General features: G+C 36.9%; 1 protein-coding gene across 1 annotated transcript in view; it reads right to left on the reverse strand.

Annotated features, from left to right (window-relative positions):
• Nucleotides 1-1,321: 1,321 nt before the first annotated feature.
• HDAC9 (histone deacetylase 9) overlaps nt 1,322-20,859 on the reverse strand; it is a 608,128-nt gene continuing 588,590 nt past the window's right edge. The window contains exons 18-20 of the mRNA XM_054564529.1: nt 7,533-7,588; nt 7,201-7,288; nt 1,322-1,504 (exon numbers count right to left, since the gene is read on the reverse strand). Of these exons, the coding sequence (XP_054420504.1) occupies nt 1,322-1,504; nt 7,201-7,288; nt 7,533-7,588 (327 nt within the window). The remainder of the gene's footprint in view (nt 1,505-7,200; nt 7,289-7,532; nt 7,589-20,859) is intronic.

Genomic DNA, 20,859 nt, shown 5'->3' on the forward strand with positions numbered 1-20,859 from the left:
AAAGTATAAGAAATTGAAGTTACAAGTAAATGGAAGGATATATACTGTGCTCATAGATAGGAAAAATTAACATCGTGAAAACGTCCATACCACCCAAAGCAATCTACAGATTCAATGAAATCTCTGCCAAAATACCAATGGCATTTTTCACAGAACTGGAACAAATAATTCTAAAATTTATATGGAACCACCAAAGACCCTGAATAGCCAAAGCAACCTTGACAAAAAACAAACTTGGAGGCATCGCACTACCTGATATCAAACTACACCGCAATGGTATAATAATCAAAATAACATGGTACTGCCATACAAACGGACACATAGATCAATATAACAGAATAGAGAACCCAGAAATAGTCCCACATCTATATGGTCAATTAATATACTACAAAGGAGGCAATAATATGCAACGTGGTAAAGACAGTCTCTTCAATAAATGGTGTGGGGAAACTGGACACTGTAAAAAAAATGAAATTGGATCACTTTCTTACACCATGTACAAGAATAAACTCAAATAGGTTAAAAGACTTAACTGTAAGACCCAAACCCATACAATTCCTAGAAGAAAACATAGGCAGTAAAGTCTTTGACACACTCTTAGTAATATTTTTGGATATATATCCTCCGTCAAGGAAAACAAAAGAAAAAAATAAACAAATGGGAGATTACATCAAACAAAAGAGGTTTCGCACAGCAAAGGAATCCACCAACAAAATAAAAGACAACTGATTGAATGGGGGAAAATAATCGCCCGTGATGCAATTGCGTCTTGATGTGCCTTTTTTCTTACATATATTCCTTACTGGCTTTGTAGCAATATCCATGTCCTCAAACCACAACAACATTTTTGGAGCGTTGATGGAAGGCTCCTTTAGCTACTTTACCTTGGTCAGAAATTTACATTTCTGTTTTTGGTGTTGCTTCCATTGACATTTGTTTTCTAATTTGCCACTTTCATAGAAAGAAGTACCAACCTGAATGCTTCAAGGTACTCAATGTCTCCCATGGGGGGATCAAGGCCACCTGTCCAGGCGATATTTATATTATATCCTTCTCCACGGCCTGTTCCAACCTGGGAAGAGAAAAACCACACCACAGTGGGTAGAGGAGGGCACAAGGAAGAGAGCAAGAAGAGAGGAAAACAAACACATGTGAGCTCTTGAAATAAACATCAAACAACATGTCAAATCAGCCCACCCTTGCTTGACAACCAGTGCTCTGGGTTATGCACTTGTTCTGCACTGGTTCTTGCTCCCGTGGGACAATTCAGTAATCTCGTGTAATTTAAAACACCAGCAAAGGACAAGAAAATTATGGGTAATCATGCAATGCAATTACCTGAAAGATACAAATAAAAGTAGGGCTCTAAAGAAATAAACCGAACCTCATTTGGGGCTCCACTGCCAGGGAAAAAGTTCCCTTCATCATAGCGATGGAGTGAAATATACAGGATGCTGGGGTCAGCATAAAAGGCCTGCTGTGTCCCATTTCCATGGTGAACATCCTACAGGGAAAAGAAAACAGATGACAAATACAGTCAGGTCTAACTCTGTGTGGAGACAACTGTTCTGATTTTGAGTTCCCTGTCTTTTGGTCCCAGCCTCCTTCTCATTTTCTGTCCTCTCCCTGTGTCCTCTTTCTCTCCCCTTCAGTTTGCTTCCACACCACCCCCTTTACTTCCTGAACTTTCAGGCAAATTACCCTTTAATGCACTCATTTTTTAAACTGGCTTCTAAAAATCAGGAAACCACAGCGAACATGCCCTGGAGACTCCAGATGAGCAGTCATTGAGAAAGCCCAGTCCTTTGGTACAATTAGATATTTATACACCGGCCCTTTGTACTCTTTGCTTCGGTGATGGAATCTCGCATCCTGTTTTATGGAGGAATTTTATGACTTATTAACTGCCAACAGTTCATAACCCCTCAGGCTTAATTAACTAGCCTCATTGGCCTCTGAAGAAAGACTAATGTTTAAACTACAAACTAGTATTTTGCAGAAGGATCTATGGCTTACAGAGCATTTTCGCATTTCTTGACAGAACACTAAACATACGTGTATGCATTGATTTGCCAAGTCCCACCATTAAGGTCAAAGGCTTTGCAACCAGCTGAGTAAATTGGCTTTCTTGAAGCGTTCAGTTCAGTTAGTAATCCCTCAGCAGTTAGAATCACTTCAAAAGAGATGCCAGATGCAAAAAGGACTTCATACTTTATTTTGGTAAAATCGTGACGGCAAGTCAAAGACACAGGAGCATGAGCTCATTAGCTATTAAATCATTTGGTCTAAAGCAGAAAGATGGCATGGGGCTTTATGCAATCTTGTCCAATCTGCCTAATTTTAATATTATATCATGGCTCTCTTCCCAGCCTCTTTCCTTCCTCCTCTTTTTTCTTTCCCCACACCACTCCCTTTTCCTTTTAAAAAAATACCCTTGTCATTTTAGTGAATGAAAAAATTCATCAGACATGTAAATGATAATGATTCAAAACTTAACAGATCTTTTTTTCTAATTGTTTTAAATGATATAGATATATGCTGGAATTGTAAAAGAAATGGGAAAAAAATAAAACTAGGAGCAGTTTTTAAAATGTCTTCACTACAAGTCCTCAATTAACACACCCTAATAACTTCTGAACAAAAATAAAATAGATGACTCACAAGTGAACAGTCTATATATTTGTACTCAATACAATGTTGCTGGTATATATGTAACATGTATAGCTTCAGGTTCTCTTATTTAAAAAACTTTGGTGGCTTGTAACTCTATCCTTATATAGTACTTTATTTTGTATCGGTAAGAATCACACTATTTTCAACAATGATTCCTACAATTTTTGGTTCAGAACTACATTAAATCCTTGCACGGCTTACTTAGCAATCATGTGATGTATATGGCATTATCCCTAGGTTATTTTAAATTAGTAAATTAAAAATTCATTAATTTAAACTCAGTTTAAATTAGTTTAAAAGTAAACTCAGAGAGTTTCAATAATTTACTAAGGCGATATAGAGAATAATTTGCAAGACTGCAACTTGAATATACTTCTTACTCCAAAGGCCAAACTCATAATCATTATATTGTTAACTTACATTCATTATCTCTTTGATCCTCTTAGCAAACCTGTGAAGTAAGATTGGTGGTCATTATTGCTCCTTATTGAAATGTATATAGCTTGTCTCCACTGCAAACTCCAGCCCAGAACTCCCTCACTAGATACCACCAAAGCCTCCCTTTGGCGGGTTCTGAAAGCCTACACTGCGTTTGCTATCCATAGTGTAGACATACACTAACCCTCTCTCCCTTTTACATAGTACATGAATCCAAAATCAATTAAGGAATCGTAAAATATTGAGGAAGATGTGCATCATTCCAGAAACTTGTTCTGGTTCAAGAAATACTCATCAGGAAAAAAAAAAAAAGCTGACTGAAAAATATATCAATTCCTGGATTTCTGAATGTGCAAAGGAAAGGAAAGAGAGATAGTAAAATTATTTTTCTTTACTTGAACAAAATGAAACAGTTTAAGCCACAGTATCCTTTGAGATAGCTACTGGGTACCTAGAGAAAGAACAAATAAAATTCTTTGAAAAACAACAGTAAAGGAATGTTTGCATATCTACTACATGACAGAATTTTTAGCCAGCATTATAAGAAAAAATGTTTCTCTGGGCGAAATGCACCCATACTTTGAAAACCAAAAATATGTACTGCCTTGATTACTTTTGTTTCTTTAGTGATACTGTAAAAGTTTATTTAAGAATGTTAAATAAAAGATGATCGTTTGTGTTAAATAAAAAAATCATTTGTTAATGAAAAATGTGTTGGGAGCTCATTAACTGAATATATTTCTGAATAAGAAATATAATCATGCCCACAGCACAATGAAGCTTTGACTGATATTTTTCACTGAAATATACAAATCCATTCTAAAAATACTTAGCAAAGTCTTGATTCCATATTCATATTCACAAAGTATTTAGAGATAAAGGTAAAGTCAAATGTGCCTTTTTTTGGTCAGTGACTTATACAACCTTGAAAATAGAAATACATATTTTTTCAGCTTTCTTTGCTCTAAAATATTTATACAAAGTACTAAATGTTCAGGCATGACCTGAGAATTTTTTTCTCAGTGGCAACAACATATACTGAACTGATATAAGAAAATCTTGGTGATTATGAGAAAGTACTATAATAGTGAAATTAATTGAATCATTAAATGCCTCAAAATAGACCTTGTATATAAGATTTTCTTGAAAGGCTGAAAAATCATTTCAATATTTTTACTGTTCAAAAATATACTGTATAAGAATTGTGTATAAGAGTTTAGAACCAGTATGTTTTTATTAAAATGTTAAAATAGCTTTGAATAAATCATGTCTTCTACCAGCTCCAGTTATCACTATAATAATTTAGTGACAGTTCTTTGGTCAAGTTTGGTGCTTGATCAAAAATGGAAATGCCCAAAATCTGACGTTTAGAGTGACCTTTCTTTTATGAAGAAAGCCCAAAACATAGTATTTTCAATTGAAAAGTCACATTATATAAAAGCTACCCGAGTCATGTAGGCAAGTCATACTTCTAGAACAGCTTCACACCCTGAACACAATGACCAGTCCCTTGCAAATTGAAAAGCAAGTGCACCTGCTCCCTCTCCTCGCCAATCTCAGTGTCTTTGGAATGTTCCCCAGAAGGAGAATTGGAATGAATAAGCTCCACAGATCAACTAGAATCACTTCTGCCTAAAATACTCAATGCCTCTGAATTTGGCTGTGGCCCCCAAAAGAGGGGAACTAGAGCTTTGGCTCTCTATGTGCTAGGCATGTAAAACTGCTGATACACCGCTGGACAATAGGGGAGCTTTGTCTTCCCTTGGCCCAAGACTGTGGGGAGCTAGTTTACACGAATTAGCTAAAATTAGTGACTTCGGATATTCAGGAATGAAGTTCTTTTGCCATTGAAGAACCTTCAGTTCTCCTTTGCTAACTTGCAGGATAGACCTGTCAGCCAGGGAGAACGGATGTCTCCGAGCCACGTGGCACTTTAAAACTTCCTTCTCGGCAGCTGGAAGGAACAGGGGAATTTCCTCAAAGTCTCCCTGCAGCTGCAGAATTTGGACGACTTGAAAGTAAGAATACGCAGGCTGGTGGTGATCTCAGAGGCAACCCTTTGGACAGAAGTTCATATATTTAGAAAATCTGAAACAAATACTACTCCTCTACTAGAGCCTGCTGGGAAATCAGTACTCTTTATGATTGGATAATGGAGCAAATTCATAATCAAAGGCCAGTAATCTTACAGGACACTCCTTGGAGCTTATTTTATAAATCTTATTTATAAAGCAACTTATTTTATAAATCATCCTGACTTATCTCCAGCAGTCTTTTATTCTTATATTAATGTACGAAAACAAAACTTCACAGACAAATCCTCCCAGGTGAAAAATATCCATCTATTATAATAAGCTAGGCATTTTAGCATTCAAGTCTATTATACAACTCATTACTTTAGAGTTTGCATGTCACAAGTGTTTTCGTAGAGACTCAATGGCTACTGATTATTTTTGTAGAACCATAAAATGGTAGCAGAGGAGATTCTTTCAAAAGTAATAATAAAAGATTCTTAAGGATACGATGAACAGTTTACCAATCTTCTTCCCCCATAATTTTGACAAATTTAGAAAGCTTAGAAAAAATGTTCCCCATTCCTTGGTCTTTATCTGCTCTCCTTTCTTCAAGGTTTTGGCTAATCTTCCTAACTTAATAGTACTAAAAGCATATTGAATTATTTTTAATTTACTCTCTTATAAGCATATAAACCAATAATTATTAATTATTTAAAATGTCATTTTGTCTGTACATGGGAAAGTGGGTACTACTTTTTTGTTGTTTTTTTGGTTAAGTTTTAAGACCTTGCCGCTGTAGTATATCTGGGCCTTCAACACATTTCTTTAATGGTGAACTATGACCTACATTGAAACTTAAGCATGGTTGCAAAATACATGGAAAGTTGGGTTTCAATATCTCAGCTCCGAAATGCCTGCAGTAAGGCTACACCACTGTATGTGAAAAACATCCATTCCTATCAAGCACTCGAAATGCTTATCAGTTTTTCATTCCTTTTATCTTCATTTTAACTTCACTGAGCATTTCTTCACATGGCTTTGTTTGCGCTCTCAACCCTTGCGGTGTGCCTGCTTAAGTGAATCCAAGGGCTGGATGCTGAGGCCGCGACTTACCAATAAGATTTAATTACGAGTGCAGATATGAACAAGATTTAGACTATTAAGCCTTGCACTTCAAAAAAAACTTTTAACATATTTTGCCTTTAAATCTTTTATCACCTGCAAAAATTAATTAAGTGCAGATGTAGCAGGTTCGCTTTGGATGCCAGGGTTCATTTCCTGTCTATGCTTTGTCAGACAACCTATTACACCTCCTCGTGAACTGGAGGCAAACCGAAAACGGGGCTCATAAATCACCAGTCAGCTCTCTTTCGCCCTTTCCTGGGTTGGTCCTTTTGTATGGGGCAGATCTCCAGCTCATTATTCCTGAATATACTATAGACAACATGCCAAGTGTCATCTGCATTTAAACAAACCATTTGTTAAACAAATTATAACTCTATTGTGTAAGAATGCATCATGTTAAAATGCAAGACTAATCTAATGCCTCTGACTTTAATCACTCAGGGTCCCTGCCGGGAGACATCCCAAACTGGCATACATGATCTGAAATCTTTTCAGAAAGAATGACATGCTGACTTGTTTTAATAATACCACTGTTGCACAACAAGCAACATGATTGCTAACCAAGGGAAGTGGCCAATTGGTTACCAAAGCAACAGCATTCTTTCCAGCACATCTGACTGTTTAAAGTCTATATTCTGTAGGGAAAAGTAAATTCAGGTTCTGTTGGGTTATTTTAACTGTGGAAGTATCAATTCATTTAAGGATCATAAAAGTTGCCCTGATCTGCGCCTTCTTCTCATTAAATTGCAGTTAACACCATGAAAGTGAAACGTGAATGTTTATGGTTTCAGAACTGCAATCCTGAATTTAATGAGTTTCCACATTCAAAGGAAACACACCCTTCAGTTGTTTGCAAGTGCTAAAAGCAAGACAACCTAACAGAGAAATACAAATTCACTCCCTTTTATCTAGAGTCACTGAAAATGCAGCTCTGGCCAGGAATACATACCAGATCTACAATCAATATCTTGCTTATATTTAGTTGGTCTCTCAAGTATTTGGCGGTAATTGCAACTGAATTAAAAAAGCAGAACCCCCTGCGGAATAGAGAAGAACAGAGAAATAAGAAAGCAAATCAGCCGGGAAAACCATTATAAATAATGTTCAGAGCATTTTAAAAAATGCTATATGATCTCTGAAGCCATAAATCTGCTTCTGGGAGTACCTCGCAAGATTTTTCATTCCATCTGCTAACAATTAGAGGCTTCAGAGACATGCACGGGGCAGGTGACTGCCAGGAACCGTGGCGCTTGGAGATGGGCAACCTTCCCTGGTACTTACATGGCTGTGGATTCTTCGGCATGATGGCCAGGGGGCCTCACAACAGCAAATCCATTCTGTAAGAACAAGATATGTTTCCAGTGGTCAGATACGGGAGGATGGCTTGAATTTCCTTGTGCTACAGAGCATCAGGCACACACGAGACTGAAGTATATAGAAGCTTCAGAGCGTGTTTCATTGCCCCATCAGCATTTCACAGAATAAATAGAAACAACATTTGGGATCCCATTTTCTCAGGTTGTGCCTCAGAAAAAGGCTCCCCCCAGAGCCAAGGGAAGAACAGGGATTTGAGGGGTTGTACCTAGCTGGCAAATGTGCATGTCAGCTGTTACACTAGCATAATTCATTTTCAAGAACAACTTCTTATTTTATGACACCAACATCCTACAGAGGGGGAAGAAATTCACTCCTGGTGCAGGCCTGGGTCAAAGTTCGGAAAAACCGGGGAAGATCCAAAGTGAAAATTCTTTAGCTGGATTCCCTCAATGGTTATTTCCACTCCAGTGTCAGCAAAATGATAAATTTACACTCACACACCCACATGCACACAAAAGAAACCCCAGAAAGGTGAAAAAGAGAACAATGGAAAGCCCATATTTCTTCCAGCCTATAAATTTAGCTTGGATGACTGCCAAGACTTGCAACTTTATTGGATTCCCTAAGTCAATTTCTAGCCCGCGTTCTGGAATTTTATAAAGAATTCCAGGGCTGAGTAGCAATCAGATCTATCCATGATCAAGGAATGCCTTAACCTCCAGATTAGCTGGAATGCCTCATGGAAAGCTGAAGTAACTCCAGCATGAAGGCAGGGAACTATAAATCCTTGCAAAGCCAGAATGCTCAGAAACATTGGGTTTCTTCACACGAAAAAAAAAAAAATCATTTATCAGATGGTTTACACCACCTTTCACTGAACTATGATTCAAGTAATATGCTCCAAAGACAATGTTTCTTTAATATACAGTCCTAAAACTTTTGAAGTAATTTTAACATGCCCCAGGGATATGTTTTCCAAATCTTGCAACAAACACAAAGATAATATCAGGAAAAGTCATCTATTCCTCAGGGCTTTACGTATACATGAATTTTTCTAGAATGTTACGGTAATTAACACACAATGAGTTAATTTGTTATATATTTGGATAAACATATACATAATGATTAACTCATAAGCAAATTAGAAGCCAAATAACATAGTATCAATTACAAATCTACGAATGGTGATACACTACTTATTCTTGTTATTAAGGTACTTACTATCTTTCTCATATATATGTATGATAAATACGAAAGAAACTACAGGACTTCTGACAATGGAGAATTCAGTAAAGATTGAGATAGGTGCGATGCATTTTATTGGGAAAACAACAGGGTGAAAATAACAACTATAATATAAGACAATATAATTAGCATGCAATAGCCTTTATAATTAGATTAATATTAATCATGACCTTTTACAATTCAATTGAAAATACTGTTTTATGGGGAAAGGGACTGGCTAGACAATACAAAGAATCAATCCAGTGATCAATAAATACAAGGAAAGTACTCACCCTGTGTTAGTAATCAAATAAAAGCAGATGAAAAGGCCAATGGAAAGGCCTTTTCCCAACCAAGAAACTGAAATTTTTAAAAATACTTTAGGTTGACAATGGAGTTGCTCCTTATACTCTCATAAACGCTGCTTGCAGGAGGATAATTTAGTATTGGGTTTTTTGAAAATAATCCACTCTCTGTATCAAGAGCCTTTAAAAATATTTATATACTCTTTGAATATATAAGTAATATAAGAATAAGTAATCTACTTAAAGGATTTTTGCCCTAAAGGTGTTATTCATTGTGCAGACAAGTATTTATGTAAAAGATAATGTCTCATTTACAGTAGGAAAAACTGGAACTATCAAAGTTAACTAAAAATAGGAGAATGCTTATATGAGTTATGGTACGTCTATACTACAGAATATTAGACTGTGGTTAAAATTTTGTTATAAATAATTAGTGGAACAGAAATATTTATAAATTTTAGAAGTATTAGTGTTAAAAATAATATAGCCGGTATGATATATCAAAATGATGGTATTACGTAAGTTATTTTTAATTTATAATTCCATGTCTTTTTTACAACAGACATTATTTCATAATGAAAAAATTATAAAAAGAGAAAGTGGAGAGGTAGACTTTAATGAGTTGAGTTCAAAAAGGCAGAAAAATGATTTAAAGGGTATTCTGGGCAGGAGGAAAAGCATGAACAATGGCTTAGAAGAAGGGATTTGGGAAAATATGCACAGGAAATCAGTCTAACTAGAGATCATATTAAGGAACAAACTGGAAATGAAACCACATAGGTAATTAGCTAGATTATAGAGGACAAAACAGTCAAATAGAATTTGAATTCTATCTTCCTTTTTTCTCTTATAGCCAAATTCCTTGAACAAAGAAAGGGTCTGCCTTTCACTTTAAAATCTTCCACAGTAACCTCCGTCATTCTACCAAACTGCTTCTGAAAACTGCTTGATTTGGGGTTGAAAAGTATCTTCTTGCCACTAACAAACTTTCTCTTCAGTCATCATGATCCACCCAGACCTTCCGTGGTGCTCTCAGAAATGGCGAACTCCCCTACATTCTCCACGTCTTTTCGGAACGCCCCCTTTCCTTGGCTGAACCCTGGCAGGGCTGCTTCTCCTGAAATCTCTCTGCTCAGGCGGGCTCCTTCCTGGCAACCCACAAACCTGCCTGCGGCAGAAGATGGAGCTGGTGTTCTTGTTCCTCACTGCTGCTCTGGCAGCATATATCCCACTGCACCACCTCCCCGCCACTAACCCCATAAAACTCTCTTGAAAAAAAAAAAAAGGATTAGGTCATCCAGAAAGGGAGAAGATAGAGCACAATAAGGTGACAAACTGAGTTTCAGGCCAGTCCACTCCCTTTCCCGCCTGTTACATGGGGGGAATTAATTACTCCTCCTGCTAGCCATCCTACCACCTGCAGTTAGGATCCCATCCCCTCCTAAGTTTCTACTGTCATTTGCTTTCTCACTAACATATTAAATGCATATGAAAATTCCCAGTTATGTATATTTCATTGAGTTTTAAATAGGCTTAAGTTTCTGCTATCTTGAAAATAAAAGTATATGTTAATCAAGGTAATACAAATATATACATATACAAGGGGGACCCTTAAAAAACAGAATTTATTTATAAAAAAGAGTGTATTTATTCTTACATGTTTAAACTTCAGTCACCTACAAAGTACTCTCTATATGATGCAGTACACCATTCAGGACAGTTTTGCTGCTGCTCAAAACAGTTTTTGAACCTGTCAATTTTAGTGCCTTTTAGTGCTTCTGCCATTTTTTTGTTTCACCTCTTCCATATCAGCAAAATGTTTCCCTTTGAAAGATTTTTCATCCAGGGAAACAAAAAGAAGTTATTTGGGGCAAGATCAGGTAAATAGAGAGGGTGGGGCATGGAGGCCATGCCATTTTGGTCAAAAACTGCTGAACACGCACAGCAGTGTGCACAGGTGTGCTAATAAATCCCCCATCATGAAATGGGCAAACACATTCAAAGAGTCTTCCAAAAAATTCACCAAAGCCGAATGCAGCCTCTCACAACAACGCCAGTTGATACATGGATACACATGGGTTCCTAGAACCCTCATCTAGTGGGGGAAGCCTGCACTACAAGGGGTCCGCCCTCCAGAAGACAATTTCCTTTTTTTGGAGATCCACCCCCTCGTATATACAAAAGTGATATATCTATCCTTAGTCCCATTGATCCCTCCAGCTACCTCACTTTTTTCCTTCCCTTTAGCAACCAAAATTCTTGAAAGGGTGATCTACCTTGCTTTCTCATTTTTCCTTTTTCTCACCTCTGCCTCCATCACCAAACTCTATTTTCTCTTCCACATCCATTAATCCACTAAGGAGGTTTTACTAAGGTCACCAATGGCTTCCATGTCACTGAATCCAAAGACATTTTAATGGTCTCAGACTATTTGGTTCTTCATTAGCTTTCAACAGTATTAGCTACACCTTCTGTTTTAAAACTCTTCTCATGGCTTCTGTGATTTCATACTCTCCTGGTCTTCTTACCTGTCTTTCCACTTCCTCGTCAGTCTCCCTTGAAGGCTCATGCTCCTCGGCTGGCTCATTAAATACTGAAGTTACTCAAGGCATCGTCTTCGACTTCCCTTCTTCTCTTCCCTCCCTTACTTCCTAGGCTATGCCACCACTCTCATGTGTTCAATTACCACCTCCCGTCAGATACTTTCCAGATTTCTATTTCCAGGATGAACCCTCCACTGGGCTCCAGACCGAAATATCAGCCCAGTATTCAGTATCTTCACTTGGCTATCCCAAGGTCACTTCAAATTCAATGCATCCAAGATCGAACTCTTCATCTTCTCCCAGCCTTGTCTAACTCCCCAATGTTACCATGGCTCATCCAACATCAGTGGTCAAGAGCCCGCTATCCCGAACTATCCGTAATATCTCCCTCTGTCTCATTTTAATTCATGACCAATTCCTGTTGATTCTGCTTCCAAATACTACTCAAATCTATGTAGTTATATCTCTATCCATGCCTTGAATATTCAGCCTTCTGAATTTCTGCCTTTCTCTCCATCATTCCTCTGATGGAATTATTCTTAGTGCTTTCAAGAGCCACACAGACACCCCATTCAATACCCTGAATTCTCAGTACTCTGCTTGTCACCTTCAATAAATTTGTCTTCTGTTTACACTCATACTCCTAGATCTTACCACTAATGGTAAGACATCTCCTCCATAACCCCAATGTCAAACATCCAAACATCATACTCTCCTAGTATCCTATTTTCCAGTTAATGTCTCAGGTACATTGAGACTTCCAATCGATTGACCTTACTCAACTTTTGCTCCTTTTTATCCCACCACCGTGTTCCCTACCCTCCTTATCTGGGCTTTAGGGTCCATTATACTCAGTTCTGGTATGTACTTTCAGACACCTTATCCCTGTTTCCCTTCAACATCCTACCCTGATCTTTCAGTCAGCTCAGGCCACTGTAATGAAATACCAAAGTCCTGGGTGGCTTCAACAACAGAAGTTTATTTCTCTAGTTCTGGAGGCAGGAAGTTGAGATCGAGGTCTGACAGGGTTCAGTTTCTCTTGCGAGTGCTCTTCCTGGCCTGCCTTTTCCCTAGAGTCCTCACATGGCCTTTCCTCAGATGCACACGCGCAATTGGCAGAGAGAAAAAGAGAGAGAGAGAGACACGGTGAAAGGTGGGAAGGAGGGGAAGACACTATGGTGTCTCTTCCTCTTCTTGTAAAAACGCTGGCCCTATCAGATTAGGGCCCCACCCTTATGACCTTGTGTAACCTTTATCACTCCTCACAGGCACTTTCTCTACACACAGTCACATTGGGAGTGAGGGCTTCTACGCATACATTTGGGTGGGCACACACCTCCAGTGCATAACAGACTTTCAGTCACTTTGTTCCTTACTTTCTTCAACATATTCATTCCCCTGGTAAAATCACAACACTGATTAAATACAACTCACATCTGCTCTGTTCCTGCCCCTGGGAATATATAAAAGGAACAAAACTGGTCTTCCTTTAAATTCATGACAAACCTCAGGTAGGCCCTTCATGACACCCAGCAATTCTTCCATATCCTTAAGTCAATTAACTCTCCAAGTCTTTCAGAAGAGTGTTTCTAGCTTCTCTTTCTTCAAACTTCTATTAACCCCTGCTCATTCTTTACTCCTTGCCGATGACTTTGCTTCTTGTGCCACTTAGAAAATAGAAGCAATTAGAATAACATTTCCTCATCCTTCCGTAACAAAACCTACCTATCTTTCCCTGCTCCTGCCTGACGCTGTCTAAGAGCTACAGATTCCCCTGCTTGTCTTACCTTACCCCTCTGACCTATTCAAGGACATCTCATCTACGGTCGTCTTCTCTCTCTCTCTCTGGTGTCATCAGTTTTTTTCCTAGATGATTGTTGCGACCAAACTCAAAACATGTTTAAGTATCTCCTGTTAATAAAAGCAAATCAAAATAACAAGTACCAGTATTATATAGGGTAGGGGAAAAGTAGGTTTACAGTTGTTCATACAGAAAATAACACAATAATTAACAAATAATAGTATAAAAATAAACTGTTTCATGTACTCACAACTGTAAACCTGCTTTTGCCCCATCCTGTGTTTAAATCTATAATGTAACATATAAAACATAGAAATCATGTTTGCAAATAACAACATGATAAATAATAAGCTCTTAAATTTTGTACTCACTTAATCCTAAAACCATTTGAGGGCAGACGTTATGCACATTTCATAAATGAAAAAATTTAGCCATAGAAAGATTAAAGAACTTGCTGAAGGTTCTTAAGGTTCATAAGTAGCAAGTGACAGTGCTGGGATTCTATCCAAGACAGCCTGGCACCCCTGGGCAGATACATTTAAAAATAACAAGCATTTAAGACCAGCCACACTGTGCAACCTGGCCCTTGCCCCTCTTCAGCCTCATCTCGTACCACTGTGTTTCCTCCACTCCAGCCACAGGCCTTTGCACACGCCCCTAGTTCAGTGTAGAATGTCTTCCACCTACCCGCGCCCTCCCTTTCCCTGGATGAGACCTCCTCCTCTGCCCATTTCAGCTCCAACATTGCTTCCACAGGGAAACCATCCCTGAGCGTAGGCAGGTCACAGTGAGGTCTTCCGCACTCTTAAAGGTCTGCAACCCTTGTTTCTGAGAACGTGTCTAGTTTGTAATGATATCTCACTTAGTTTTATTGTTTTATTACTATTGATTATTGCAACTTATGATTAATATCCACTAGCCTACTCCCCACTGTGGAGTCCCCACTTTAGGACTTGGTTCCCCATTTTATCATCTCTGCTCACACAGTGCCAGGCACATAGTCAGTGATCGGTAAAGAATGATAAAATAAATTTGTGAATGGATCCTACTGGGGCTCTTATTCCTGTGGCCATTCTTGGGCTCTGATCTTGGCCACCTTCCTACTCTCAAGGGTTCCAACTCTGCAGGTCTGCTTTTTGTGGGAGGTTGCCTATTAGACTTGGTAGCATCTTTCTTAGAAAGACATAAAATATTCTAGTCTTACAGTTAATAGAGTCTTTGATTCAATAAACTATTGTGGAAAATGCCTTAAAATAAGGTTAGTAGTAGTAGTAGTATAGAAACATCTGATTTGCACACTAGATTCTGGACCTCTTGACAGGAATTTGTTTTGTAATTTCCTGTATCCTTCAATGGCATGCACAAAGATTTATTGTATATGATATCACTCGAACCAAAATTTTCCTTGGCTCAAGAACGTATGTGTCTTCAAGGAATATTTTTTAATAGATAATTTATTGTATTTTAAAAGAAATTAATAATCTCCTAGTCTCACAAAATATAAGAAAACTTGTATATAAGTTTCAGTGGCTCAGTTTATTATTTTCTCATCTCATGCTAATAATAATCATTTTAATTTTGTGCAAAAGTATTCTATGCCCTCAAACTTTAGTGTGTGATGTCCTACTAAATCTCTTTTAATTTATGACCATATTAGACTTTAGTAGTTAAACCTACAAATGATTCCATATAATTTTAACTTTTTTCTACACCACTCCATGCAAAATGTCTGCTTTATATTTTATTCAAAGTTATGAAGATGAAGCAGTTAATCTAAACAAATGGATGCTAAAGTACTTTTCTGTGAATTTATATTAATTTAAGGAGGATGTAATTTTTATCTTAATATTCTGATTTTTTGAAAAGTCTTTTCAAATTTAGGTTCACCTCAGTCATGAACATCACTAATCATAGGGCTTTGGCAGTATTTTAACATCACTCAGAGTAACAATGTTTCAGGTACTGAGTGTGCTCAAATCCCATGTTTTCCTGCTGTTGCTTAGTGTTGTGGATGTTTCTCTCCAAGAAGAAGGGTGTGTTCTCTGATGTCATCATAAGAGGAAATGCAGGAGACTATCTGTTCCCCATCTACAGCCATGTGACCTCCAGGAAAGGGAATGTAGGACTTTGTCTCTACATAAAAGTTGATTTGAATTAGAAGGAAAGGAGTATGACTGTTTTCATTACTGATTAAATTTCCATTTTCTGGTCAACTTTATCAAAATGTCAAACTTATTTGTATGTTCCTTACATAGAGTCAAACCCTCCCCACAAAAGTAAAGGGTAGTCAGTGAGCACATCATTAGAACTACTTTAAAGGTTCACTTTTTCATGCCACCTTACCAAAGTTCAAATTCTTCCATATAAACTCAGTTTACTACAATGGCATTAATGGGAAGTGAAAATTTGAAAAGTACAAAAAAATCTGATTATTTTAGTTGTTGCATTCATTAAGATAGTCTCATGGGCAGCAGAAATGTATATTTTCATTTTTCTAACATCCCTATGTTCAAGTGGGTATTTGATGGATAATAAGAACCATTATGAATTTCAACTTTCTACATAGAAATTTGGGTTTCAGAAATCATGATAAATATGGCCTAATCACCACTGAGGAGAGTGGCGTAGAACATCAAGAACATAGTGTATGACAGAATCAGCCAATACATAGAGAATCCAGAAAGAGAAAAGCAAAGATCACATATAAACTCTGAAAAATATTAAGTGATAAACTAGAGCTTAAACTGTTTATAATACCCAGTAGACCCATTAGCCACTTACTAGGTTTGATTTATTTATTCTTTATAAAAGTATAAATGCAGTGCATAGTATAGAAAGTCTATGTGATATTTACAAACTGATGAGATTGTGCTTCTTTGTTAGAAGTAGTTGATCAACTATTAGCTTTTTACATATTTTTTTAAAAAATGTAACTCTAGTTTGGGAAGCTACAAGAATAAAATAATTCTGTCCTGTTGAAAAGGTTTTATATATAATATAACTTCCTACAGTCCAAAGAGCAATTGAGCATGTCAGGCCAGTTGATTGGAATTCTGTTTTTAAAATTTCTCTTTTAGCACATTGCTAATTTAGACCTCAGTAATTACCTACCAATGCCCAAGCATTCCCACTAAAGGATTTCTAAATGTACTAAAGTATCAATCTTCAATGAAATAATATGTATCAAAACCAAGCGCAGCCTGGAAAAACTCTACAGCTTGTATTTCCAAGTAAAGATGTGATGGTTGAATTATTACTTCCAATACATTTGCTGAATTGAAATGTCATATGCAATGACTTAAGTGCTTCAAATATTTCACTAGAAGCCAAAATCCTAGGCACCTCTGATTCATACAGATGCATTATCAACTTTGGAAATAACTGAAGAAACACTCCTTTACCTACACACATATAGGTTGATTTTTAAAAGAATAATTGGGACTACTTTAATCTACTCTGATGTTCAATGATAACTATAATTATCAAATATATTGGTATGTAAGCTATTTGATGCTGGTATAAGGAAGTGCTGCAAACAGCCAGAACCTACAATTTATGTGACTGTGCTAGGAAAGCGCATCTTGTGTCCTCTAACAAATCAGTATGCTCCTACTGCCCTTTCTAACATCTCAATACATGTGGTTGCTAAGTATTCAAATCTTTCACCTGCTGGTATTTGGAAAGAGTAAGGAAAATAAACCCCACATTAGCTGATTTGATACATTTAAAAAATTATTTATAGTAATAACCTTCTGGTTCTTTATATGAAGTTGAACAGTGTTGAAGTCAGAAATGTGGTAAAGGCAATGCTTTTGAAATATTTAATTAGACAGAAGAGCCTAATGTTCTCTTTTTATACTAAAAATTTTTGTTTCGAAAACTCATTGCTGGAAATAATAATGTTGTCTTCTATTGAATCTTGTTTTGGTTTTTGAATTGTTATATGGAGTTTTTCTTTGTTTTGTGTTTTTTTTTTTTGGTTGAGTGGGGGTAATGATATTTGTTGTAACAAGATTTAAAATACAAATACTACCACTCATCTTGCTACATTAAGTACTTCATTAATAAGCATTCCCTTTCTCCCATTCAGGTAAAGTGAACTAAAACAAAAATGCCCATCAAAATTCTCCAGCATCTTGTGAAACACCTATGATGGTTCACTTGAACTTGACTGAACTTTGCTTCGCCCTCCAAAATGGTGTTGAGTACATTCAACAAAGTGGTATCAGAGTCCTTTCTTTTTGCTAAAAAAACTGAAAATTCTTCAATGGCAGTTAAATGAAAGTTGGGTGAATGCTACCTTCCCTTCCTATCACTCTCTGCTAATGGATTTGGGGATTTAGATGATTGGAAACCAAATCCACTGGGGATTTAGGTGATCAGGATAAAGAAAAACAGCTACTGACTCATTCTGCCTTGCTTTCCCTACTTCTGTTGACCTTGTAGGAGCTTGTACAACAATTGTCTCAGCTTTCATTTTTCAGGAATGGCTCAGGAATATCAGTATTGTTAATGACCAGTTAAATAACCTGCAATCTAGAGTTGACCATTATGGATATGATACAGCTATTCATTTTCTCAATATGTCTTATGCGGTAGTTTTCCCTTATCCATCAGGGCCACATTCCAAGAACCCTGTGGATGTCTAAAACTGCAGATAGTACCAAACCCTCTATATAGTATGTTCTTTCCTATGCATACATACTTATGATAAAGTTTATAAATATACATCAGACATAGTAAGAGGTTAACAATAACTAATAAAAATAGAACAATTATAACAATATACTGTAGTAGTAAAAGTTATGTTAGTGTCCTCTCTTGCTTAAAATACCTTTTAAATAAAAAGCGCTCACCTTTTTACTTAAAGGAAGCACTTTACAGCTTCTCTTTGGCAAACCCCAATTGTCAGCATTGCTACACTTGCACTTTGAAGGCATTATTAGGTAAAATAAGAGTCACTTGAACAAAAGTTCTGTGACACTAGGACAGTTGATCTGATGCCCCAGATGGTCACTAAGTGACTAACGGGCAGGGAGCGAACACAGCATGGGTATGTGTGCTGGACAAAAGGATGCTTCACATCCCATGCAGGAAGGAGAGGGACTGCAGGAGATACCAGCATGCTACTCAAACAGGGCATGACTTAAAATCTCTAAATTATTTATTTTCAGAATTTTCCATTTCATATTTTTGGACCGCAGTTAACTGTAAGTCACTGAAATCACAGACAGCGAAACTGCGTTCAAAGTTCCTGTGAAAGAGTAACTGCAGATCTTCGCTGTATTTGGAAGTCTTCCTCTTCAGCTACACTAATACCTGTGATGAAAATGGTTCCACTTGATGTCCCAGCTTTAATTTCTTGCAATAAAATCTTATTTAGAAATAAAATAAATTCATTATGTCCATTCAACATCACAAGGAGTTGGTTTGCCCTATTGTGACAGTCTTTGAGAGAGACAGAGAGAAAGAATGAAATTATATTATCTTAAGGGCCTACTACTGACATATGCTAGACCTCATCTACTTGGGCTCAATTGCACAAGTCTATAAAAAATATTATATAGTATCTTTGTTAATTCTCTATACAAAAATATGAAATCTAGTTTTGTGATCTTTTCTGAAATGAGGGAATTGACTTGGAATATGAGGATAAAAAAATACTGTATTGCAGAATACTTGAACACTCGGTTAATGGGTATCTCCTCATGACATTGGAAACATTTCTATTGGGATAGAAGTTGACATTCAAATTAGTAAATCAAGTCTTTTGGATTCCCTAAAGCTGCAATTCACTGGGATGCATCATATTTTGGAATATGCTAATGTACTCCTTAAAACCAGTTAAACTTTAGTCTTTAAAAGGGGCTTTCTAAACAGACAGTTTGCTTTAGAATCAATGTTATTAATCTACTGCCTCTAAGGGAAAAAACTTTCACAAAGAAAGTTTGTCTCTCACATGCTAAAATCTGGGAGGTTAAAGGAAGTAGGGAGATTTGCCAAGAAAACAATAAGGGACATATGGGAATACCATTTTGTTTCTTTGAGTGAGCTCAAGGGAGCCAGGAAAACAGGAGCCCAGCATTAGCAGTTTAACTGAATGGTGGACCTCAAAGCACACGCACAGCTGCCAGCCCTTCTCCCTGAAGAATCCAGAAGGAAGGAGCCTGATGACAGCACTGGAAAACAGTTCTTAGGGAGCCTGGCATTTGTGGCCCATAATGCTTCGAGCCTTGAGCTTGGCAAAGATGTGGCTACAGATAGGAATAAACACATTCACGAAGAACCAGTCTCCGGGTGGAAGGGAGACAGGGCATTTGATGGTGCTTATATTACACATAATTTAAGTTGAGCCCTGAATGAAAATAATAACAATGGATTCACTATGAAGAAGTTTTTGTTGTGTGTGTGGTGGGGGGAAGACATCAGGATGTGGGTCTTGGTAAGGCAATAATAACCCACTGAAAGCAATTTGCTTAGTTTATCAACCAGTGGTTTCAGTTGACAAAATGCCCAACAATTTAATTCCCTTAACTTTTTGAAACATGACTGGTTTTTGGACCACACTGACCGAAAAAAATCAGGTATTTTTCATCACGTAAAAAGAGCCTCAGTATGAAAACTTTCTGAAAACAAGAAAGTAGAGCAAAGAGTTTTTGCTTTTGCTTTTGTTTTTCTTTAAGAACCAGAAAAGAAAACATTTTTAAGGAAGATGATCAGAGCCTTCTGTGAACATAACAGCATAAAATAATAGCATGGCATTATAATAGTAGTAATTATAATAGTATGATATTATAATAATAGGAAGATAATAGTAATGACTGAGACCTAAGCATAGATAATATTGAGGGGGAAAGACTGTACCAACATATGCCCCATAGTAAGATCACTGTTGTCATTGAACTCCCATCTCTCTACAATAGATTTGCATTCAATCAATGGTCATTTCTCAGTATCTTTTGGTGCATACATATGTTTATTCAATTAGATACATGAAATTTCAAAAATTTTAAGACTAGCAATGTGCATTTTATAATTATTATCAAAATGTCTAGGGTTTATGTATATAATTTTTAACTTTGGCCATATTATTCTTACTGTAATTGTGAATTTTTTTCTTGCATTAAATTCTAATTTTCCATGACCATAGACTTTAACAAGAATAGCTACCAACAATTAAATTGGCTGATTTAGTCAAAAGTAGGCAACTGAACAAAAATATCAAGTAAAGGAATTAAATTATGTACCATTATATACATAACAGTAGCACGTAGAAAGAACACTAAATCAATTGACCGGACTTTCCATTTTAGACGTTTATGGTGTTTGTGTATGAAACTTACTGCCATATAAAATTACAAAGGCGTAAAATACATTCTCCAAGTGTGTATGATATGTACAATTTAGACACTGGTTTC

The sequence above is a fragment of the Pteronotus mesoamericanus genome, unplaced genomic scaffold (assembly GCF_021234165.1).
Source record: "Pteronotus mesoamericanus isolate MK-2021 breed Mesoamerican mustached bat unplaced genomic scaffold, CSHL_Meso_final scaffold_85, whole genome shotgun sequence".
Taxonomy (NCBI): domain Eukaryota; kingdom Metazoa; phylum Chordata; class Mammalia; order Chiroptera; family Mormoopidae; genus Pteronotus; species Pteronotus mesoamericanus.